Source organism: Danio rerio, chromosome 7 (assembly GCF_052040795.2).
Source record: "Danio rerio strain M-AB ecotype USA chromosome 7, GRCz13ab, whole genome shotgun sequence".
Taxonomy (NCBI): Eukaryota; Metazoa; Chordata; class Actinopteri; order Cypriniformes; family Danionidae; genus Danio; species Danio rerio.
In genome coordinates, this window is record NC_141027.1 from 39,163,187 (window position 1) to 39,189,130 (window position 25,944).

Below are 25,944 nucleotides of genomic sequence, written 5' to 3' on the forward strand. Positions count from 1 at the left end.
TTATATGTCAAAATGTTTTTAAAATAAATTTCCCCCTCAACATTAAATAAAAAATAATAACAATAATAACATAATAATAACATAATAACAATAATAACAAAACAGTTAAATTCTGAATTATGTTCAATTATTCATTCATTTTCTGTTCGGCTTAGTCCCTTTATTAATCTGGCGTCACCACTGTGGAATGATCAATAACATCAATAACATTTTCATTAAAAAAAAATTAATTTGGGGTATCACGGTGGTGCAGTTGGTATTACAAAATGAATGAATGTTATTTAGTTATCTGACATGCAATCAGCATCATGACTTCTGTCATCAGTGTCACACGATGCTTTGGAAAAAACATTGTAACGCACATTTGATGCACCCAAAAAGCGTCATTTTATTATTATTATTGTTTTTATTATGTTTTGCGAAAAATGTGATACATTTTGTAATGTTATTCTGATTAATAAAATGTTCAAAAATAGCTTAAACATTTTACCCTAAACTTGGTTACAGACAATGCAAATAATGTGCTGATTATGACATTAAACAGAACACTGCACTGGTATTGAATCAATAATGTTTGCTATTGTTGGTTCCAGAATTTTTTTAACAAACCTAAACTGATAATACTACATTTGCATGTTCAAATTAAACCCTGCTTTACCGCTCTACTACTAAAAACTCAAAGATAACTGTTACTTTCCCTAGTGTGATTGCTCCTGGACTGTTCTGTACATCATTTAATATGATAAATCTGCTAATGGCAAGCAACCTGTAACACCTGCAGGTGTTGTGTGTGTGCTGTCTGTCTGTCACTGCAGCATTCTTTCATCCTGCTCATCCAGAAACAACAGCTTTATTGCAATGCTGTGTGTATGCTGGGACACCGCCAGACCAAACACACAGCGAGTCCAACACTCACCACATTTAAAAGCATGCATGTGCTGTGTGCGAAATGACCAAAAGCTACCCAGTAGATTAGGTTTCATTGGCTTTTATCCTGGTGACAGGTGAATGGAGTTTCAGTTTTACACTTCAGCCTCAAAAGATTCATTGCCCTTTTTAACTTTGACTATTTTGTTTGAGTTTGCCATTGTATGTGTAGGCATAGAAAATTAAACCTGATTATTTAAAGGGGTGGTCTTCATTTACTCACCCTTGATTGACCAAATCAGAGTTTATGGTGTTCTGTTGAACAGAAAATAAGATATTTTAAAGAATGTTGGAAATCTGTAACCATTGACCGCCATAGTAATTTAATTTCTTTTGTGGAAGTGAAAGGTTAAAGATTTCCAACATTTTTCAAAATATCTTCTTTTTTGTTTAGTGATTTGAAACATGTCAAGATTAGGTAAATGATGATGGAATTTTAATTTTTGAGAAACTATCTCTTTAAGATGCTCAGGTTTTGTACTTTCAGCTGTATCAAGATTATCTGTGTGTCCCAACAGAAGAGCATTTGCGGTTGCCGCCAACTCCTCCCAGCAGCCATGGCAGCGACAGTGATGGATCCCAGAGCCCACATTCACTGCCACCATTAAGCCCTGGCCACCTGCAGAGCCCACATTCACTGCCACCCTCCAGCCCTGCCCGGCTACAGGCCCGGACCTCCACTGCTATCTCCTCATCCCCTCTCCTCACCGCCCCGCACGTGAGTGCTAATCAATGCGGCACATGACACACCACACTATATACACATATATTCCTAATGGAAATTTGCATACAGTTACGTCTTAAGCAGTTCTATTTAAAGTGAAACTCTGTCTTGTGTTGAAATGCAGAAGCTGCAGGGAACATCAGGCCCTTTGATGCTGACAGAGGAAGAAAAGAGGACTTTGATCGCTGAGGGATATCCTGTCCCCAACAAACTACCGCTCACCAAAACCGAAGAGAAAGCACTCAAACGGGTGCGCAGGAAAATCAAAAATAAGGTATTGATAATGATTACATACTATTAATATTGAAATAACTTGGTTATTAAAACAAGTCTCTTATTATATAAGTTTTGTGCATATACAGTTGAAGTCAGAATTATTAGCCCCCCTGTTTATTTTTTTCTCCAATTTCTGTTTAGCGGAGAGAAGATTTTTTCAGCACATTTCTAAACGTAATAGTTTTAATAACTCTTATCTAATAACTGATTGATTTTATCTTTGCCATGATGACAGTAAATAATATTTGACTAAATATTTTTTAAGACAATTCTATACAGCTTAAAGTGACATTTAAAGGCCTAACTAGGTTAATTAGGTGAACTAGACAGGTTAGAGTAATTAGGCAAGTTATATATAACGATGGTTTGTTCTGTAGACTATCGAAAAAAATTTGCTTAATGGGGCTAGTAATTAAAATGGATTTAAAAAATTAAAACTGCTTTTATTTTAGCCGAAATAAAACAAATAAGAATTTCTCCAGAAGAAAAAATATTATCAGACATACTGTGAAAATTTCCTGTATATGGAAATAATTTATGGATCAAAGAAAAAAATCCTACAGTACTTTTGATGTTAATATGAAATTTTATTTGGTTAATATATACATATAATTGTATATAAAATATTGAACACATGAAGAAATAGAGGTGGAAAAAGGAATGGAAAGCCCAGATAGCAGATGAATTCTCTCAGTAGTTAGTAGAAAGTCTATTGAAGTGTGAAAATCACACCTGAAGAATGCAAAATTCTCCAAAGCTACCACTAACAAAAAAGCCTTTTATGCAAAATATTCAATATATTTCAGTAGTTCATTACTTTCTCCTTTTGCCATTCCATGTTTTTACACATAACACTTTTTAAAGATTTTTTTTTGCATTACTTGTATGTTTGGGTGTTTTTAACATTTTTTAAACCAAAATCTGGGTCAATTTCATGTGAACAGCTCCTTTAGAAATATAAACAGTGAGCATAAACAAGTACACCCCTCACAGATCTCTCTTATGAATCAATTTTTTTCTAAAATATTTTTCTGAAACTTGAACAATTCTAACAAAAAAACTTAAGATTAGTCAAAATATTGGTACACCCAAATTAATATGTTAGAAATATATATACAGTGCTTAGCATATATAAGTACATATTTATATTTTCTAGGAAGCTGTACAATATTATATTTATGCAAATACATTAGATTAGTCAGTACTGAAGCCAAATCTTGGTTATTCAGGGATGGGTTACGGCTGAACGGGCATCCGCTGTGTAAAAACTTGCTGGATAAGTTGGCGGTTCATTCCGTTGTGGCGACCCCGGATTAATAAAGGCTAAAAAAAAGCTGAAAAGAAAATTAATGAATGAATGAATTTTCAAAAACAGAAACAAATCAAGATAAACAAAAAATGTATGCAATTTTGTTAAAATGTTGTTAGTTTGTAATTTTTTTTTTATATTTTGCATGAATTTATTGTATCATCATTCCATTTTTAAAGATGTTTGGTGACTAAAGTATTATTTTAACAAATGTATCTGTTTAATAAATCTGTTTTGTTTAAATGCACCAATATTACCCATATTCACAGATAAATGGATAAAAATATTCATTTTCAAAATGGAGTGTATTCATTTATGCTAAGCACTGTAAATAATATACAGAATAATATACAATTAAATTATTATATAGCATTTTTTTCCCACTAATTTGATTTTAAATTTATTAACTTTCTATTCCTAAGGATATTCAGTTACCAACTCTTATTTTAATTGATATAACTGTTTGATGAAACTGCTATTAATTCCTTAAAATATATTGTCTACATTCACTGAGAACTGCATAAAAGTATATTTATTTTCATTTATGCTGAGCACTGTATACCAAGTAAAATCATGAGCTGTTCAATACTTACTCTAGCCACTGTATTAATATATGAATAATATATTTACGCTCATTATAATATTTTTTACATTCTTTTCTTAGATCTCTGCACAGGAAAGCCGCAGGAAGAAGAAGGAATATGTGGAGTGTTTGGAGAAGAAGTAATTCCACTCTATTATCTCTCTCTCTCTCTTAAATGCTTTGTTCTCTACCTCTTTTCTCTCTCTCTCCTGCATTCTGACTGCTGTCCTTTTCTCCTCTGCTCTTATTTTCCCTTCCTCTCTTTTGCTTTGTTTATCCAACAGCATCCACTCTCTCTGTGCCTTCATCCTTCGTTCTCTTCGATGACCTCCTCTCCTTTAATCCTCTCGTCATTCTCACCCCAGCATACCCTCAAAATGCGCTATACCCTTCTAGCTGTTTTATGGCTTTTATTGTGTGAATATGGCCAATGGCTACAGTCCATGCACTCATTGGTGTATGTGTGTGTGTGTTTGCGCGCGTTTGCATGAGTCATTTTCCCTTTTGTGCTGCTGTTAGGCTCTCAGGGTTTGGATAATGTGCTGGAGAGACTGGACTCACACTGGACACACTCACACACTGGCTTTTCTTGCTTATATGTGGTCATACTTATGGAAACGTTTTTGTAAATGCATCTCAATGTGACCGTGCGCAATAACACACTCTTTCTCTTTTACTCCTCTTCAGAGTGGAGAACTACACTTCAGAGAACAATGAACTCTGGAAGAAAGTTGAGACGCTTGAAAATGCCAACAGGTGAGGAAGCACATGTGTGCTCGTGTTTAATCACGGCGAATACTTTATAGGTGGATTTTAATACATTTAAGTGTGGCTGTATTTGCGGTAAGTGTGCGGGTCTTTGCAGTCAGCAGGTGTTGTTAAGTTGATCCAGATGCGTGCAGGTCTTAACCTCCCCTTCCGATCATATAGAGCAGCACCTTTTCATTCTCTCCTGGGTGGCCTGCTTAGAGTATTGGCGCTGTCGACAGGCTGCTGTCTGTTCCTACTGTTTAGAGAGACAGAAGAGAGGGCACCGTGGGGGATTGGGTGTTATCAAAGTCAGCACTTTTTTTGTGGATTAACTGTAGCTCATTGGAGGCGAAAGCTCTTAAGGGGTAGTTCATTTAAAATGAAAAACGAAAAATCTGGAGGAATTTTTCTTCTTTTTTGGAACATAAAATTATGCTTAGTTATGTTTTAGATTTGTTTTATCTGTAGAATGAAAGATTGGGTGTTTTCTGAAGCTTGCTGACTTTCATATGTGACCCTGGACCACAAAAGCAGTCTTAAGTTCCACTGTAAGAAATCTTATGTGCTATTTACTTTAAAATATAATGGTAACACTATTGCCCGTGTTATTTTTAAGTAGTATCAAGACTTGATTTTCTTTTAGCAAAAAATACTTAAATCATGTGAAAATTACTACATTTTTGAGTGATAGATGATGATTTTAATATTATTAGTAGAATTTGTAATATAAGCAAATCAATCACCACTTACTCATATTTATTAATGAAAATTACTTATTCATAAATTGTCAAATATATATTTTATAATGAGATACTTACAAAATGCAGTTTTGCCAAATATCGTTTTATTACATGTTCCACTGATAACAGCAATGTTAAGCTTTGAAAAAAGTTCTTTATCCATATGATGGAAAAAAATGTTTTGTCTGGCTTTTCCTTTGTAGGAAAAGTCACATCTTAGACAAAATCTGACAGAAATTGTGTATTGCTGTATCTCAAAATGTTAGCAACATAATCAATCAATCAGTCAATGCAGTGAAATTTCTCCACAAGGTTGTAGTAGGGAATTTTTGTCAGAAACTTAATGTAAGTTTGTTTTTGGGTCATTTTAATTTGCGTAATATTAGTATAAATCCAGTTCAGCAAATCTAGATTTTACAAGCCAGCCATGACTTGCTCATCCTCCAAGACAATGCTGAAGTCCTCATCGTTGGTCATCCCCCTGGCAGACAGCAATTGTCTGTGCATTTCCACACTGTAAAATAAACATGAAATTTATCATTATGAAACTATGCGATTGTAAATTTCAAATGTTTAAGGTTTACTAAAACACTTTGAGGAAATACATTAAGGAAAAAACATTTCTTTGTGTCTCTGTGAACAGTAATTCTCCTAAATGTTTGAGTAGACGGTTTTGAGTATTCAGATTTATCAAACCTCTCTTAAATTTTTGTTTTCTTTTTTAAATATTTCTCAAATGATATTTACCGAGCAAGAAAATTTTCACAGTATGTCTGATAATATTTTTTATTCTGAGAAAAGTCTTATTTGTTTTATTTCGGCTAGAATAAAAGCAGTTATGAATTTTTTAAAAAACTATTTTAAGGTCAATATTATTAGCCCCATTAAGCTATATTTTTTTCGATAGTCTACAGCAGTGGTTCTCAAAGTGGGGGTCGGGATCCCCCGAGGGGTCATGGGACAATTAAGGGAGTTCGCCTGGTGATTTCTAAAAATTTATTTATTTTATTAAACCATAAGAATTACCATATTTTATATGAAGAGAAAAAATGGTCGTTTATAGTTACTATAGTAGCTTATAGTTACTAGTTCTATTGGATTGTGACCCCTAGAGTAACTACATTATATTAAAAACACAGCAATACTATCAGATGCAACAGACTGATTTAATAATACCAGGTTAAATTTTCTGGCTCATTTACAGAACTCACATACATAAAAAAAATTAATTGAAAAATAGATTTGGGTTTACTGGTGTGTGTGCGCCATTGCATATATAACGACTGTATTTATAACCACCTCAGAGGATATTGGGGGTCGCGAGTCACTGGCATTGTCACTTTGGGGGTCGTAGGCTGAAAAGTTTGGGAACCCCTGGTCTACAAAACAAACCATCATCATACAATAACTTGCCTAATTAACCTAGCTTGCCCAGTTAACCTAATTAACCCTAGTTAAACCTTTAAATGTAGTAGGCTGTATAGAAGTGTCTTGAAAAATATCTAGTCAAATATTATTTACTGTCATCATGACAAAGATAAAATAAATCAGTTATTCGAGATGAGTTATTAAAACTATTAAGTTTAGAAATTTGTTGAAAAAAATCTTCTCTCTGTTGAACAGAAATTGAGGAAAAAATAAACAGGGTTGCTAATAATTGAGGGGGTTTAATAATTCTGAGTTCAACTATAATATATATACTAAAATACAGAAAATATAACTTTACAAACTGTATTGTAAATAAATCAATTGAACACTTTCATATTAGCCAAAAATATTAAATTAAAATTAATTTAAAAACTGAATTAAACTGAATTAAATTATATATATATATGTACATTATATATATAAATGTACATTTACACACATTTATAACAAGTAAATAAATAGACTCAATGATGAGCTAAAAATCTGCGGATATCTGCACGTGCAGATTTCATGTGTGCCTAGTTATAGTCTTTTTGCACGCCACAAGAAGAATCTTACACAAAAAATTGGTCACCTCTGGGGACAGTGTACTTAATATCTCCCATAAACAAAAATAGTGTATCCAAACACCTCAGAAATAACATTCTGCACATCATCCCAACAGCACAGCTATATTTTTAGCTTTAGTTTAAAATAACCTGTATTGGTCAAAATGATACGTTTTTCTTTTACGCCAAAAATCAAAAGAATATTAAATAAAGATCATGTTCCATGAAGATACTTTGTAAATGTCCTGCTGTATATAAGATATAATATAAATACTCAATCACTGAGCACTTTATTTAGAAATATTTAAAGGTTACTTTGTGAGTTTTTTATTCAACATTTTTTGTGAACCCCAGATTCCAGATTTTCAAATAGTTATATCTCTGCCAAATGACGTCCTATCATAACAAAGCGATGATAAGTTTTTATTCATCTTTTAAATAATAAATTTCGTATAAATCTCAAATTACGCTTATGAATGGTTTTGTGGTCCAGGGTCAAATTTAACAGCGGAATGAACCGCCAACTTATCCAGCATATGTTTTACTCAGCGGATGCCCTTTCAGCAACAATCCAACACCGGGAAACACCCATACACTCAAACACCCAATTTAGCTTAATCAATTCACCTATAGCCCATGTCTTTGGACTGTTGAGGGAAACCGGAGCACCCAGAGGAAACCCATGCCAACACGGGGAGAATATGCAAACTCCACACAGAAATATCAACTGACCCAGCCGGGGTTCAAACCAGCAACCCTCTTGCTGTGAGGCGATCGTGCTACATATTACGGCACCATGACACCTTTAACTACCTATAGCTTTGATGAAAATTATGTTTTAAAGTGCATTTGTGTATCATGTATCAAAATAATTATTCAATATAACTCCATGTGCTATATACTACAATATTCTATCCAGTTAAGGTTGTTGATTTATTATTTCATACTCTTCAAACTCTTCTAGTTATTTATTGGCATTGATGGTTCCATGAAGAACCTTTAATCTCTTTCCGCTCCACATACGTTGCTTTAGATTATTCAAATTTTTAGCCACGCTTAGAAAATAGTGGCTCTTTAAAATGCCTACTTAAGGATTTTTTTGAAGTACCAAACATTGTATGAAGTATGTAAGTGTGTAGGCACGTGTAAGTGTGTAAGTGTTTTAGAAAAGCCTTTTTATAGAGGATTGGCTCAGGCCCTTATTAACAACACACTTAAAGTAGCACGCAGCACGGTGCCTGCCTGCCCCTCATTACAGGATAAAGAGACTGTGTGTGTTGGCGCTCTGCCGATTCTTATTAGGATAGAGCCTTCTGACTTATTTGAGAGAATTCAAAGAGACAGCGGGGGGGAGTTTTTGTTTGTGTGTTGCTGGGTGGGTTGTATATTAATCTGAAGAAAACCACTGTTTATATGATCAAATTGAGATGATTATTGCTAGGTTAGTAGGGCGGTCTGAGCCCCTCTTACCCCTGAAATCATACTGTTGTAGAGACAGACTAGTCTACAGTACTTATTATGAGTGTTTATGCATGTGTGTTTCTCTGAGATCTAATAGACAGGTTTGTTTTGGGGTGTTTTAGCCAAGTGGAAAAGCACTTAATTCCAGGGGTCCAGGGGGGACTGTCTCTGGTATAAGTGCACTGTATGTAGTTTTCGATAGGAGAGTCTGTGAAATGATGTAACGGTGAAGTAGTCGGTTTGGGTTGTTCTCTAAAATGTTGCAATAGCTCTCTCTGGTGGTGGAGGATGGCTGCTTTATATGTTGTTGAAACTTCGTTCTTCCACTAGAGGGAGCACATTGTCAGTTTGTAGAATCAGGCATATTTCTTTTAAAATAGAAATAAAAATAAAGGTGACCATGTTTGCCTCATTTTTAATGTTTGAATAATTTATTCTGTATTTTATTTTTAAACCAGCTACACAAACTTTTAACTGAAAAACAGCAAAATTACTGACTCTAACTATCAAAATGTGGCACACAGTGCTCAGCAATAGAGTACAGGCCATTTTAAAAATGGATATTTTTATAAATTTCTCAGTAAATATAGGCAGTTAATTTTGGTGCATTTAAACAGAACAGAACTGTTAAATAGATAGATTTATTAAAATAACATTTAAGTCGCAAAACATATTTAGAAACTAAAAGATAATACAATTAAATTCAAGCAAAATACTGCAAAAAAAAAAAAAAAGAAATGATAGCCTAACTAAATGTTTCCATTTTTTCGCTGCTTTTGATTTTTTCTCTCTCTTTTTTTAAAATTTATATTTAATATTTTTCTATGGGCGAAGCAGTGGCGCAGTAGGTAGTGCTGTCGCCTCACAGCAAGAAGGTCGCTGGGTCGCTGGTTCGAGCCTCGGCTCAGTTGGCGTTTCTGTGTGGAGTTTGCATGTTCTCCCTGCCTTCGCATGGGTTTCTTCCGGGTGCTCCGGTTTCCCATACAGTCCAAAGACATGCGGTACAGGTGAATTGGGTAGGCTAAATTGTCCGTAGTGTGTGGATGTTTCCCAGAGATGGGTTGCGGCTGGAAGGGCATCCGCTGTGTAAAAACTTGCTGGATGAGTTGGCGGTTCATTCCGCTGTGGCGACCCCGGATTAATAAAGGGACTAAGCCGACAAAAAAATGAATGAACGATGAATATTTTTCTATTACATAAAATTAGGTGTACTAGTTTTTGGACCGTTATTGTAAGTTATTTTGTTAGATAATATCCAGATTTGGCTTTAGTACTGACTTATTTAATGTATATGCACAAATATATTATTGTACACCTTATAGCCTATTAAAAATATACATTTTAAAAGATAGATTTGTGAGGAATACTTATATATGCTGAGCACTATATTTATAAGCCAGAAATTTAGGGCTGCACGATCTGGAGAAAAAATCTAATGGCAGTTTCTGATCAAAATTGCGATTTGCGATTTAAAATGTGATTTACTACCATTTCATAAAAGAGCTACAGATTTGATGTGATGGTTTTAACAGCCACAAAGTAAGACCAAGCATGATCACAAAGTACACTACACTATGCTTCTGTTTATTTAAAACCTCTTAAAGTTTGTTGCATTTTTTTCCAATACGTTGTTGGTTGACATTACTAATTACAAAAATAACAAAACTATTCTAAATTTAATAAAGTTAGTTATATATAATATCTTATATACAATTGAAGTCAGAATTATTAACCCCCCTTTGAATTTTCTTTTTATTTTTAAATATTTCCTAAATGATGTGTAACCGAGCAGGGAAATTTTCACAGTACGTCTGATAATATATTTTTCTTCTGGAGAAAGTCTTATTTGTTTTATTTTTGCTAAAATACAAGCATTTTTAAAATTTTTAAAAGCCATTTTGAGGTCAATATTATTAGCCCCTTTAAGCTATTTTTCGATAGTCTACAGAACAAACCATTGTTATACAATAACTTGTCTAATATACCCTAACCTGTCTAGTTAACCTAATTAACCTAGTTAAGCCTTTAAATGTCACTATAAGCTGTATAGAAGTGTCTTGAAAAATATCTAGTCAAATATTATTTACTGTCATCATCAGATTTCTACAAATGAAGAGTTCAGGTGCAAAAACCTCTATATGCCATCTGAAATATTCTTTCTTAAAATTAGCATTTTTATCAGGCTACTGTCTATAGGTTCAGTAATTTTACTTTAATGGCAAAGAATACAACTTTTCCATGGTCTTTAAAGTAAAATAACTCAACATAAACAAAGGAGTCTGAGAAAAATGCTAATTTTCAATGGAAATTTCAGGCGGTTTTTGCATCTGAACTCTTCAAATATACTAGGTCATCCAGGTAAATCAGGCGTGCGGAAAGTTGGCATATGGTGCACATACTGCAAAGAGGATATATATAGTATGCCATATTCACAAATTCTGTGGTTCCAAGTATTGCATTTGAGTGACTACGCTTGTTTTGGGTCACATCAGAAAGTGTGATCCAAGTGAGGAAGCCTATGTCTGATTGGCTTCTGAAGAAGCAAGTAATTGATGTGCAAATAAATTAACACCCACCACACACATGCAGCAGCGATCAAGGAGGAGGTGAAGTGTGTTTGTGTGCGAGAGACTGAAGAGGAGTTCAGTTTATGTAACACTTATAGTGAGTAAGAACTGTATTATCCTCGCATGCTCTTGAAGCTTAAAAAAGAAGATCCTGCTGTTACAAAACGGCTCAGAGCAGAACGCACATAGCCTGCAGACAAATATGCTGCCTACACCCTGATCTAAAGCCTTTACTAATCATTCTAATGTTTCTGTGTGATCCGCAGGTCTCTACTTCAGCAGCTACAAAGACTGCAGGCTCTAGTGAGCGGGAAAGTGCCTCGATCCTGCAAGATCGCCTCAACACAGACCGGAACCTGCCTCATGGTGAATACACACTCACATATACAGTGCATACACACATTTACAGCAAAACACTAGCATTTATTTTATATTTTCTTGCTTCTTTCTTTCTAACAAACTACTATTAAAGGGTTAGTTTACCATCAAATGAGAATTGTGTCAAAATTTATAAAGCTTTTGTCCATTTTCAGAACACAAATGATGATATTTTTAATCAAATCTTGGAAATTACTCTCCCTCTCAATGCTCAAATGCTTCAAAACATTAATGAAGAGATCAAAAAATAAATTGAGTGGTTTCAAGTGCTCTTTTGAGAGACATGATTGCTTTATTGGATGAACAGATTGAATTTGATTGGCACTGATCGGCTAACAATGTTTACACTAATCAGATATGATAATGCATTTTATGTGGCTTGGGAACTGATGAGGTTTATTCCTAATGTTTAAGAATCAATAAATATGGAACTAAATTATGGACCAACCAAACAGATGGGTTGTAAATTTTATTTTAACAATTGAACCCAATTCAACTCAACTGAGTTGGTCGGGACCTCACAACACAACAGTGAGTGGGTATTGTGGGCTTGGTGTATTCTAAAAATCAAATAAATAATAATAAACTATTAGTAGTACCGTATTTTATCCATATCCTACAAAAAAAATGTGCACAAAAATAATCAACCATTAGATTTTATTTCCCATAGAATTTTGACTCTGGAGGGATTACGTTAAATTAACATGACAGTAATAACATTAGTTGCAGCAGATACATTTTTTAAGCACTGTGATAAGCTTTCTGACACTTATTTTGGCACTCTCATACATATTATAAATTTATAGCAATTTATAAAAGGAAAACCCATTATAAAGAAATACAGATCATAACTGAATGTGGAGGATTATCTCAGAGTGGCTATCTCTAAAATAAATCAATAATATACTTGATGTGTTCCAAACATTGTGCCGTTCTTTCTTATTAGTCCTTATCATGTTGAAATTAAACAAATTCATAAATTCCTATAAAACATAAATGGAATTTTTTGTGTTGTCAGTATGCTTGTGTTTATATAGGCTTATTGGTATTTATGTTTAACATTAGTTTGTTTATAACCACCTCTGAGGATAATGAGGGTTGACATTGTTATTTTGGCGGTCATATGCTGAAAACTTTGGGAACCCCTGGTCTGTGTTATAACCAAATAAGGGTTTAAAAAAAACTACATTTTAAATGTATACAATGAAAAAATATGATTCATTGGATTTACTAATTTTTTTAAGGAATGTGATTGCAAACCAAAGTTTACATGGGCTGAATTTAATCAAACATTTTCATTTAGTAACGTTCAACTTAATTTGTTTGTTTAAATTCAGCCCATATACATAATTTGCAACCACTTACCTTAAATAATAAATCAATTGAATAGATTTTTCAGTGTAGTTCAGTGTAGTTCTCTTTATGTTAATCAATCAATGTTTATTTGCAAATAAAATCCTAAATTAAATCTGTTTATCACGTTTGATTTGTATGGAATTTTATTTTAAGATCTTTTTATTGACTATTTCAGGAGTTGAATGAATAGACTTTGAGTGGAGGAACAGAAATCTCTCAGATTTGATTAAAAAAAATCTTCAATTTGTGTACCAATGATGAAGCAAAGTCTTCTAAATGACACGATTTTGACTAAATGACAAAATTATCATGTTTGTGCTGAACTAAGACTTTAATGAAACACCTTGTCTCTGTAGAGGGGTGGACTTAGTGATTTCCTAAGCAATTCTGGGTTTGGGGCCTAGCATTGAAACTTAAAACATTCTCTTTCTCTATTAATATTTTTCTCTGTAGATTTTTATCAATATTGTAAATAAAAAGTTTTTAAATAAATATAAATATATATATCAAAAATATATAAAAACTATTTAACAGAACCTTTATCTTCTTAATATAAACTTAAATGCAATGCATTCACAAATAAAAACAAGTTTTAACTAACAAATTTGTATCTATTTAAAGTAAATTAGCCATTTTTGTGAATAGATTTTGATATAAATAAAAAAAAGTATTTAATAATTAATATTTAATTCAAGATCTGTCAAACTAAATTAACTGAACAATTTCTGTGAATCGGCAGCTGTTAGTTTTCACTAAGCAATGTTATTTTAGACCCTACTACTCTTAACGGTCATAGACAGATTTAACAATATATTATAGAAAATTGTCAAAAGAGCTTTATGATTAATATAGACTTCTTGGCATTGGTCGGGGCCCTCTAATTCCCCATGACCCTCAGCAGTTGCTTACCTCACTTATTGGTTAAGTCTGGCCCTAAGTTTAGCTTTTATGTATGTAAAGGCAGGTGAGTGGGGCGGTGTGTTCACCGTGTGTGTGGTTCCTCCTCCTGGTCAGGTGGTGGCGCTGTGTTTTGTGTTGGTGCTGGGCTCGTTGGCCCCCTGCCTGCCCGAGCTCTCCCTCTACTCTTCCTCCTTATCCTCATCATCCTCACACACGGTGAAGTCTGCACCGCTGCCCTCAGGTGACCTCTACACCACCAGCCAGGGTACGTTTCACCCCTGCCCTAATTTAATGTGTCCATCCAAATCATCACCTTCACTGTATACAATGCATGATTTGATTACATCCCCTTTGTATGCGCAAAATCAACATCTACTTGTAGGTCATTCGGCTTTCAGACACATTAAATTATCCAGTCAGATAATAGCTGTGCGTCTTATTTCATCCCCCCGCCCCCCTCCCTACCCACGAGACTGAAGATTGTGAGGCCGTCTTTTTTTATGAAGGTTATTACTGGAGCTCCTGGGCCGACAGTGCCCATTCTCACCCACAAATTACTGTCAGACATCCCAGAGAGTTTTAGATTGAAATCATTACTTCCCTTTGAGCAGATTTTACAATCCTCTTTCAACTTTATAACACACACCGAGCCGCATCTCGTTCGGCCCTATCAAAGCTGTGCTTGAAAAGGGGCTTCAAATGCCTCATCCATTTTCACAAGGGCCCTACAGACTCGGCCTGTGCATGATGGCCACAGGGTTGCTGTAGTAACCGAAGATGCGTGCTAGTTCGCCTAAGAGAGCAGCCCACTTCAAATCTTGCTCTATCTTTCTACCTTAAAGAGACAGTTCATGCCAAAATAAACTTTTACTCACTATTAATTCATTCCAAACATTTACTGTAGGAATTTCTTTTCTCCGCTGAACACAAAAGACGAATGGGTAACACTTCGGTATAGGGGCCAGTTCTGTTAACTAGCTGCTTATTACCGGCTTATTATTAAGATATTGATTGTTTATCAGTGTTTATAAAGTAGACATCTTAATCTACATCAATCCCACCCAACCTAACTACTACCTTAATAAATATTAATAAGCAGCAAATTATGAGTTTATTTAGGCAAAAGTCATATTTAATGGTTTATTAATAGAGAGAATTGTACTTTCAAATAAAGTGTGTGATCAAAGAATGTTTATAACTGGTAGCCATTTACTTTTATAGTCGGAAAAAATACTATGGAAGTCAATGGCTACTGGTTGCCAACATATTTTCTTTCATGTTCAGCAGAAGAAAGGAACTGTATAGGTTTGGAAGGATGATTAAATGATGACAGAAGCTGCATCTCAGTTAAGGGGCTTCATCCTTTGTGGGTATTGAACATTTAAGTGATGGTCAAACTGGTATTAAACTGGTATTATTTCCCTCTGCTATACGCTCAAGAATCTCAAGATCTGTTTATTATGCATATGAAATTGTTTCAGCAATGTATTAGTACATCGATACAGTTTTTTTATATAAAAAAGTTCCATCAGCATTACTGGAGATTTAATTTCAGTAACAGATCTTGAACCCGTTGTAGGTCATAATAAACACAGACATGTTGGAAAAAATCTTGATTTAAAACTTGCGATGTAAGATTTTAAACTTTAATTAGGAAGTGCAGTCTCTCTTTTTTTTTTTTTACATAAAATATGAAATATTGGAAATATTGTCAAACATTTCATTAAATATAAATAAAAACATTATACATGTGGCTTACATCTCTGTCTGGAGTGCAGTGCCATGCTGCTTTTCAGTGTAGGGGATTTTTTTCAATTAACAACATGCAGAGCTATATCGCAATTTGATAGGATGACAATTTTCCACTTTCATGGACTGCAGGCTTTAAATTAGATGAAATGCTCAAAAACCACAAAAAAACATGGTCTGGAAAATGATGTCCATTTTAATGGACACAGTGTGTGAAAAAAATGCATCCTTGTAAAAGACCCTTGAAATGATATGCAGATACAATTTCCATCTCTTTAAACACTCTGGTTGAGTTGAACTGATTCTCTTCAGCTCTATTAAATCTAAATAAATGATCATGTAAATCATGTGAGTAACTATGTGTTCTGTGTTTGTGTGTGTTTAGTCCGCTCCCGCAGCCTGCTCTTCTATGACGAGGGCGTCCCAGTGGAGGACGGCCACAGGGGCCTGCTGAGTGTGGAGAGGACGGAGGGCGTGCCGCGGCATGTACAGGACGTGAAAGACAGCAGCCACAAGCAGGATCATTCGGCTCTTGTGAGCAGGTACTTGAGCGAGGCTCAGCCGGAGTCTGCAAGCTACAGCAACACATCCGCGGCCCCCCTCCGTCCCCCCGAACCACACTACCACTCGAGGTGAGACGCATACGGATGATGCATTTTATTCTATTTTATAAATGTTCATTATTATACACATTCCATTATGGATATATACTGCAGAGGGGGGCAGCACGGTGGCTCAAGTGGTTAGCAGTGTCGCCTTACAGCAAGAAGGCCGCTGGTGTGAGTCCCAGGCGGGTCAGTTGACATTCCTGTGTGGTGTTTGCATGTTTTCCCCATGCTTGCATGGGTTTCCTCTAGGTGCTCCGGTTTCCCTACAGTCCAAACACATGCACTATAGATGAACTGAATAAACTAAATTGGCTGTTTTGTATGAGTGTGTGTGTGTGTGTGTGTGCATGTGAGAGTTTCCTAGTACTGGGTTGCAGCTGGAAGGGCATCCACTATGTGAAACATATGCTGGATAATTTGGCGGTTCAGTCCACTGTGGCGTGACCCCTGATTAATAAATGGACTAAGCTGAAGGAAAATAAATGAATATTGTAGAGGGAACTGATAGTCGATATAAAACATTTTATGTTTCTAAATATATTTGAAAATGTTTTTATTCAAAACTTATTTTATGGTAAATGTTTTTAAAAATATATAATATTTGTCACTTACTTAACTGAAAAATCTTATTTGTTGTTTATTAGTATTGTTGTCATGTTTTTATAATGTTTGATTATCTAGAAACTGTTATGTTTGTTAATTATTTATAGAATATTTTTATTATTGTTTCCATGAATATAGCCTATGCTGCTGATATTGTATTAAAACTTAAACAATAAATGATTGTTGATATAGTTGGGTTCAGAGGTTGGTATGGTTAATGTTCACTTTATGTTAATCAATCAATATTTATCTGCACGAAATACAATTTTTCCTATTATTGCTTCCATTCAGAAGATAACGGCTTGATTTGTATAGACTTTATATATTTTTTTTGACTTTTAGACTTTATATAACTTTTTCAGAGTTTTCTTGACAGAATAGACTTTGAGTGCAGGAACAGAAATCTCTCAGATTTGATTAAGTATTAAGATAAAATATCTTCAGTTGTGCCTAAAAACCAAAAGAACCAAAGTTTTGAATTGAGAGTTTTCAGGGGGCAGGATTTCGAGTAAATGACAGAATTTTAATTTAGTAACTGATAGAATATTAGTAACTAATAAAATATTAGTAACTGATAGTACAATTCAGTCACTATAGATAAGCTTGTTGTTGTTATGGCTGACAACTGATAAATGATTAATGTTATGCTGTATTGTCTGCATTAAAAAACGCAGAAACTCGATTTTCATTTTCAGCTTTGTTAAAGATTATATTGATCAATGTTGTTAAATTATTAGTGTTTTTAAATATGACCTTCAAAGAGGGACTTTGCTACTAATGCTTGCTTATACCTATTCTTGCTTTTTATAATGTTTCAATTAATTGTGACAGTAAATCATTTTACAATGTTAAGAATAAATATAATTCAAATAAATGTGTTGATTGAGCTTTCTATTCATCAAAGACTTTTAATCACAGTTTTTACAATAATTTTAACATAGTTTCGATCATTATTAATCATCTAAAATCCTTCCTTAGTAGCAAATCAGCTGATTAAAATAAACAATATCTGAACTTCTGTGTAACACTCGAGAAGTAATTCATTCGATTTTAACATTTCAAAAAAAAAAAAAAAAGTTTATATTAAATCATTCATTTTATTTCCTTCAGCTCAGTCCCTTTATTCATCAGGGGTCACCACAGTGGAATGAACCGTCAACTTATCCAGCATATGTTTTACACAGCAGATGCCCTTCCAGCTGCAACCCGGCACTGAAAAACATCCATACACTCTCATTCACACACATACACTTCAGCCAATTTAGTTTATTCAATTCATCTATAGCGCATGTCTTTGGACTGTGGGGGAAAAAATAGGCATGTTCGCCAAAATAGGGAGAACATGCAAACTCCACACAGAAATACCAACTGACCCTTGCCGGGACTCGAACCAGCGACCCGCTTACTGTAAGGCAACAGTGCTAACCACTGAGCCGCCCGTGACATTAAAATATCATCATATTTCACTATATTACTGTTTTTACAGTATTTTTGAACACATACTTTACATTTCAACCTTTTAAAAATATTTTACCACGCCTATACTTTTGAGTGCTATCAGAACCGATTTAACTATACAACTGATTTATTTCTGCAACTAACTAGTCGTCTTTTTCTTCATCAGAAAGCGGGATCCTGAGGGAGGAGCTGAATATTTCTAAGTCCTCTAGGTGGAGCAGCCTCCATCACACAGGCCTTCACTGACATCTGATGATCCTCGACCCGCATCGCTACCGTACAGATCCTGACCTGAACCAACAAGCCTCATGAGCACCTGCATTTAGCTTAAGAACTGACTGTGTCCATCCATACACTGAAACTCCCTTCACCAGCCAGCACTGAGTTTGAGGGCCACGAGAAGAAGAAAAAGAGAGGATGTGGGCGTTTGATAACGCTGCTCTGCTTTAGATAGACTTGACCTGCAGCTCCAAAAATTCACTTAACGCTTCACTCACAGAGTGTGGGAGGAAAAGTTCACGAGTCTTTGTTTTGATATTCCTAAACTGCCATGAGACTGTCCATTTACTACATATCCTTCTTTAAAAGACCCCAAAGAGCTTTTATTATTATTATTAATATGATTTTTTTTTAGTCTCTGAATGTTTTCCAGCAGGTGTAATCACAGGTGCCTGATGTACTTTGCAGCTTGGCAAAGCTTGCTTTGACAGGAGTTTCTTCCTCTGCCATTTTGGCTTGTTTTGGTCCCTAATAGGTTTAAGCTGGATTGCACTTGTTTTGCACTAGGAAAACTAATTGATTTAAAGTGCCTTTTTCACCTAGTCATATTTAAGATGCTCATAACCACGTATTTCCTTCTTAATCCTCAGCTTTCGTTTATTGATGTGTTTTATTCGATTTTTGGTTTTCTACTTTTTAAAAAGGCAGAGACTTTTGTACTGAATTAATAATTTTATCCATAATATATTCTAGTATTTGCAGCATCCAAAAAAGAGCATATTTATTTTATGCACAAAAAAATATGAAAGTTATTGTGTGTTTTTTTATAGAAAGATGATGTAAGGTTTACATGATCTTGTTGTCATAACTGTTAAACAGTTTGTTTTCTGTTATCTTTATTTCTGTGTAAAGAAAGTTTTGTATATATGGAGAAAAATGAACAGGGGCGATCAAATCCTGTGTGTGTGTTTCACCATGTCCAGCAGACTTCTGCACATCCACATGAAAACGTTGGTTATAATCTGAAAACACACAGTTGTTACCTTTAAGAAAAGTGATATTATTTAAAGCACGTTCTTCTGATAATAGGATTTTAATGACTGTCTCATTGAGTGAACTGTTTGACCACTGTAAAATTCATCAGATAGCCTATCTGGAAGTTGATCGTGCAGTTTTGTAAAAAGTTTTCTAAAGGGAGACATTTTTTTAATGCTAGATATCAGTGTTTAGAAACAAATTGTTAATCATAAACTCTTTGTTTAATTTTTTCTTGGGTATTTTTTTTCATGACGTCCTCTCTACCATCAGCCACAATATTTTTTTCATTGTACAGATAACCACTGATAGACATCATTTTATGTGCCTGATTAATTTATAATAATATAATTGGTCACTGTCGTTTTTTCTAACTCACTCCGTGGTATTTGTGCCATAAACATGTAGGTACCATCATATTTTCAGAGTGAAACTGAATTCAGTGTAGTTTCTCTAGTCTACCTTCATTTAATGACTGATTACAGCTTCTGTTGCAGTCATCTCAACCATTAATACGTTTCTCTAGTGTACAATGTTGAACTGGAAGTGTAAATCTGAATGTTTAAATGTAAACTTCATTGCACATAACTGTTCATTCAAACATGGAGCTGAATTTAATTGTCCAGATGACGACAGAGTTTATGCTTTAAATGTAATTGTTGCTGGTATCACATGTATCCCTTTTTTGTACATATTTCTGATGATAACGGTTGGTTGTAAATATGGAGGACGTATTTTTATATTTCCAATGCCTTTTGGTAATCACTGCGCGGCTTGGGTGGATTTGTATCCGTGTATGGATCTGGCTCTGTATGTATCTATGCTCTGAACCGCTTGCCTTTCCTGTCTAATCTAAAGTAGAGTTAGAATGAAGCAAAATACAAAATTTGCAGTTGCAACCTCGTGTTTCCTGTGTTTATTTGCTCGTTGTATTTATGAATTATGACCACCAGGTGTCAGCACGTTGTCTCTTACCTTACCTACTGTAACAATAAATATAGCAGTGTGTGTCTTGTTTTAAGGGTTTTGAGAACAGCCTGTTTAAGCTTAACGTCAGTGAAATGAATCAGTCTTGCAATTTGATAATTTAAGTTTGAATTTTTAACATAACTGCGTGTTTTAATCTTTGAAAAGCAGCCATTACCAAAACAGGGAAATTCTGACAGAAACAGAAGACAAGCTCTCAATTAAAAATAACATTTTCTTTGTATTATTATTACAGACGCATATATCATACAGTACACTGTAAAAAAAAAAAAAGAAATTGTCTTAATTTGAAATTTTAATGCAACAAACTAGGACATGTTTCAGTTTATTCAACTTAAATCGAGTCAAGTGCGGTTGATTCAAAAATGTCCTGAAGTTTGTTGCCTTGATTTTAAATGGAGTCATTTTTTTTTCTATAAAGTGTTGTTTGTGAAAATGACATGATAAGCAAAAGACTAAACTAATTTCATTTAAGCTGGTAAATCAAGTTTGAGATGCATATAGTAATACTAATATAGTTATAGAGAGCGGGGCAATCTAACGTTTTAGTAATGAAAATATGGAATGTAGCTGAATAATTGGTTTGGAAATAACATACAATGAGCTTTAAACAGCATAATTTCTATGTAAATTTAATGAGTGTAAAATCCTAGTGAAAAACGGCAATAGTAACAAAACACAGAATGTTACCTTGTGATCATTAATATCATGTACGCCCTAGGCTGTTTACTTGGCCACAAAACAATTGTGAGCCCATATGGAATTTAGAATGTTATTTGCCTAATTAATTTCATACTTGTCTACAAACATGTGGTTTTATTTTACAAATAATTAAATGAATGACAAAAAGATGAAGCCAAAAAGAAAATGAGTGAATGAAAATATACACACACAGAACACGAACAAACATTGGCTCATACTGTAGACATAAAAAAAGACTATATAAAGAAAACCAAAAAAGAAAAAAGACAACAAAAAAATGCATTATAGTCACAAAACATACAATCAAAACTAGAGAGGGTATATAACCTAAACCTCAGAGGGGTCACTGGATTGCTCTTGAGATATAGATTTGTTAAATAAATCAATAAATTAACCCTATAGCCAAAATGTTCTAATGGAGCTAGTCCTGAAAAATCCGAGTCTCTCTATCTGAATAACAGATATCATGGAATGAAGGGGGTAAAGGTGATGTCCAATTGTTCAGCACTAGCCTTTTAGCCACCACCATGCTTTGCAATACTCTTGTATTGTTTGAGGGAGAGAAGATGTATTTTTGTGAGAAGTCAAAGATGACAAGTTCAGGTTGAAAAGGTCTGCTTCAGCCTTGCAGTACTAGTCAAATATGTTTGTCCAGAATTTATTAAGTAGGGACAGAGCCAAAGGCATAAGCAACCATGTCCTCTGCTCTCTTGCATCTATCGCACATTGGGGAGACACAAGGAAAGATTTTATAGCTTGGCTTTAGTGCAGTGTAGACGATGTATGACCTTGAATTGCATCAGTTGGTGTACTTTTTATGTTGTTGACAAGGCAAGTGAGGTGTGTGGGCTTGAAAAACCATATGTACCACACTTTTTACCTCTCCATATGCACCAGACACTTTCCTATGAACCCTCCATTACAATGACTTACCAATACAAATAATACAAAAAAATTGTTTAACTAACTCACTAAACTAACAGTAACTGGTCATGATATCTATGTAGTGATAATGCTTGAAATGCTTGAAGATGTGGTTTAGTTTGTGCTCTGCTCAACACTAATGAACAGGAAAGTAGAGAAGAGTCATTTTATGATTGTTTACCATACAGGAGTACAAAGCTAAAGTCAAAAAGACACAATTAAGGGTTTTACACAATATATTTTTTAAAAATCATCTGCAACTTTGTGAAATATCCTATTTAAACAAATAAAATGCCAGTATATTAATTCGAATGCTCTATTCACATTTTATTGGACAACATTAACATAATTAAAGCTGAAAAAGATACAGATACTTTGGCCTATCTATCTACAGTATAAATATTTAAATATTTTTGAATGCATTTCCAGCAGACTTGCTTTAAGGTGAAATTTGGCTGTGTGGTTTCTATATTGGCTCTACTTGATGACCCCAGGTCTTAGTAATCTATCCAGCTCAGTGGCAGTCCTGCATGTCATAATATATAATAATATTAACAAAATCGTTTTGCTTGTGCAGTTAAATTGGGCTCCATCTTGACTATGAGATTTAATGGTTGTGTCTTTTCATCTTGCTCTTTTCATGTTTATATTCCTATGACATCAACCATTTTGTGTTGTTATGATTTTTATTTTAAAGTTCTGCTTTAGACCCACAAAGAAATAACACCCGGAGAGAATGAGAGAACGAAAAGAGACGCAGGATAGAGGAAAGGAGAGAGGAAGAGAAAAATAACATAGACTTTTTCCTGCCCACACAAATATCCATAGTCCCCATACCAGCATGTGTTGTGTGCTTGCATGTGTGCGTGTATGTGTGAATGATTATGTGCACCTGTTATTGATACTGTTTGTCTATTTTTATTTCATGAAAGCTGTGATAATTTTAAAATTAATGCTGCATATAGTCTGACTTAAAAAACAAAAAACAAACAAACAAACAAAAAAAACAGTGTGTGATCAGAGAAATTCATGATTCAGTGCATGGTGTGCTGGCAGGACTATTTTAAAACCTGGAAAATAACAGCAACAGTCTGGTTTCAATATGAATATTGAGTTGTTAATTGAGGAAACTGGAAACTACAGGTGTAAACTCATTTTCAAGAAGGCAATTAATGAGGTTTATTCTCAATGGGAAAGCTGGTACTTTGTGCAATGAGCTATATATTTTAGAAGACTTGTTTCGAAAGTGTTCATTAAATGAATAAATAATGTTATCATTGTTCTCCCTGCAATGGTTTTCCAATTTCATGGCAAGAACACTAATAAATAATATTATTTACTCCATCTTTACACAAATTGCTAGGTCACAGACTGCAGCTTTTGGAAGAGACGAAAAAACAGCTCAAGTGCAGTGACTGTAAGATTATCAGTTCTTCTGACACAGCGGGCAGCCAGTGGAGTGAGGCGAGAAGAGTAGAGATGTAACATTTACATACTGACAACTTTCAATGCATTTAAAACTGCATTTAAAGTCAATAGAATTTGACAGCTGAGAATAATTTTTGTGAACGAAATGTTGTACTAATTGCAAAAATACACTCATAATAATGCACATAAATGCTTATATCATTACTTAATTTTTTTATTGATGTGAAATTGTAGTAAAACTAACCCTGTGCAAACAGCAGTTATTATCTAAATATTTTAATTAATAATTATGTAAACAGGTGGAAAAAATTCCAGTGAAAAGTTCCAGTAAATTGTCTTCACAATCCTTTATAATGCCTTTATGTTTATAATTATGAGTGTATTTTGAAAAAAGTGTCATTTTTTCTGTTCGGATGAAGAGGTTATAAGATTTCACAGCATCTGAAATACACAAATGAGTTGCACAAGTGTGCCTCTCTGTTTAGGTATAAACAAATATGTTTATGAAGACCAAAAGTAGCAAAAATGGACAGTATGTGATACAGTTACTGTGTTAAAAAGACAAAGTGAAGCCTTGGTATATAATGCTCCCTATTATATACCCCAGTATAATTGAGTACACCCCATTTTAAAAACGAATATTGGTGTCTATTTCTCAGTGAATAAAGGCAATGTATTTTGGAGCATTTAAACAAAACAGATTTATTAAACAGATATATGTATTAAAATAATATTTTAGTCAATAAAAAGATTTGGAAATTAAAGGATAATACAATTAAATTCAATCTATATATATATATATATATATATATATATATATATATATATATATATATATATATATATATATAAACTACAAAATTTAAACTCAATTTTTCTATTTGTTGTTTCTCTAGATTCTTCCTACTTTTAAAACTTTTATTTAATATTTTTCTATAACGTAAATTTGGGTGTACTAGTTTTTGGACTGTAATTGTAAGTTATTTTTTTAGATAAGCTCCAGATTTGGCTTCTGTACTGACTAATCTAATGTATATGCACAAATATAATAATGCAAAGCTTATAGCCTATTAAAATATGAATTTAAAAGATGGATTTGTGAAGGGTGTACTTATATATGCAGAGCACTGTATATCTTTAATCATTTTGTGACTATTTATTCATGAAACGAATAAAAACAAAACATCTTTGTTACCAAGTAAAGAATTGCAATCCTCAACTGAACAGAGTTGGTCCAGCCCAATCTCATGAGGAAATGTAAGTATTTTATGTATTGTCAGAAAAGTGGCCATCGAGTAAAATCTGCCAATGAAACGAAACAAATTAATATGAATTAGCCACTAAATCAAAATGATATCGGTTATGAGCTGCGATTGTGTTGGCTGGTCATGTTCTGTTAAACTTAAAAAAAAGATGATTGGAAACAAATTACTTTTTGGAAGTGAAAATATACATTTTAAGAAAGACATCATTCATCTTGAGAGAGTGTTTACAGTCTGTGTTGATGGTTGAGCTCCAAATAACAGTGATGAAGTGCTTTGTCAGTAACAGATTTGAAAAACAAAAAGTTGGGAAATATGTGACACTGAACTGTTACTTTTCCAAGAACCTTTAGAGAACCATCTTTTTCGAAGAGTCTACTGACTGGGGACAGTTTTTGTACTTTTGTTTTTGAGTGGGTGTGTGTGAACGTGACATTTTGGTGACCAAATTTTGTTTACTGTTTCAGATAAATGATAAATTTATTTCCACTCCATTTGTTTAAGCCACTGGTTGAATATTAGCTTCATTGCATTGCAGTCAGTGATCTGTGAAGGGTGCTGCACTGGAATATACCGTACAGTTACCAGTCACTTTATTACACAGAACTGCACTGTGTTCCACTCAGAAGGATTTATAACCATGCCCTAATCCCTTTGCAGGGTCCCTCTCAAGGGATTAGGGCATAGGGATTGAGCACTTTTGGATTAAATGCAGTGTGACCACTTTCCTTGTGCAAAGTATCACAACCAGAAGTGTCCATCAGTTATCTTTCATAATAATTTTATGCCAAAGTGACCAGTTTTGCACACTTCAGTTTAGAATGACACTTCAATATGACTGCCACGATTGTTTTCACTCTAAAGCGCCCTCCGGAGGACGAAATGTCTCATTTAGAACACACAGATGTTCAGTCATTTGTTAAAGAAAATATATATCTAAGCAACCAATCACATGGCAGCAGCAACTCAGAGTGGGATGTAGAACAGTGGTTCCCAAAGTGGGGGTCAAGAGACAATGAGCA

General features: G+C 34.2%; 1 protein-coding gene across 2 annotated transcripts in view; it reads left to right on the top strand.

The window, feature by feature from the left end:
• creb3l1 (cAMP responsive element binding protein 3-like 1) overlaps positions 1-20,518 on the top strand; it is a 57,043-nt gene extending 36,525 nt beyond the window's left edge. The window contains exons 5-12 of one of the 2 annotated variants that reach the window (NM_001243038.2): positions 1,446-1,645; positions 1,776-1,925; positions 3,901-3,959; positions 4,507-4,575; positions 11,580-11,679; positions 14,062-14,212; positions 16,082-16,328; positions 18,532-20,518. In NM_001243038.2, the coding sequence (NP_001229967.2) occupies positions 1,446-1,645; positions 1,776-1,925; positions 3,901-3,959; positions 4,507-4,575; positions 11,580-11,679; positions 14,062-14,212; positions 16,082-16,328; positions 18,532-18,568 (1,013 nt within the window). In that variant the 3' untranslated portion in view covers positions 18,569-20,518. The remainder of the gene's footprint in view (positions 1-1,445; positions 1,646-1,775; positions 1,926-3,900; positions 3,960-4,506; positions 4,576-11,579; positions 11,680-14,061; positions 14,213-16,081; positions 16,329-18,531) is intronic. The other variant, NR_199880.1, reaches the window with a different exon arrangement.
• The last annotated feature ends 5,426 nt before the right edge of the window (positions 20,519-25,944 follow it).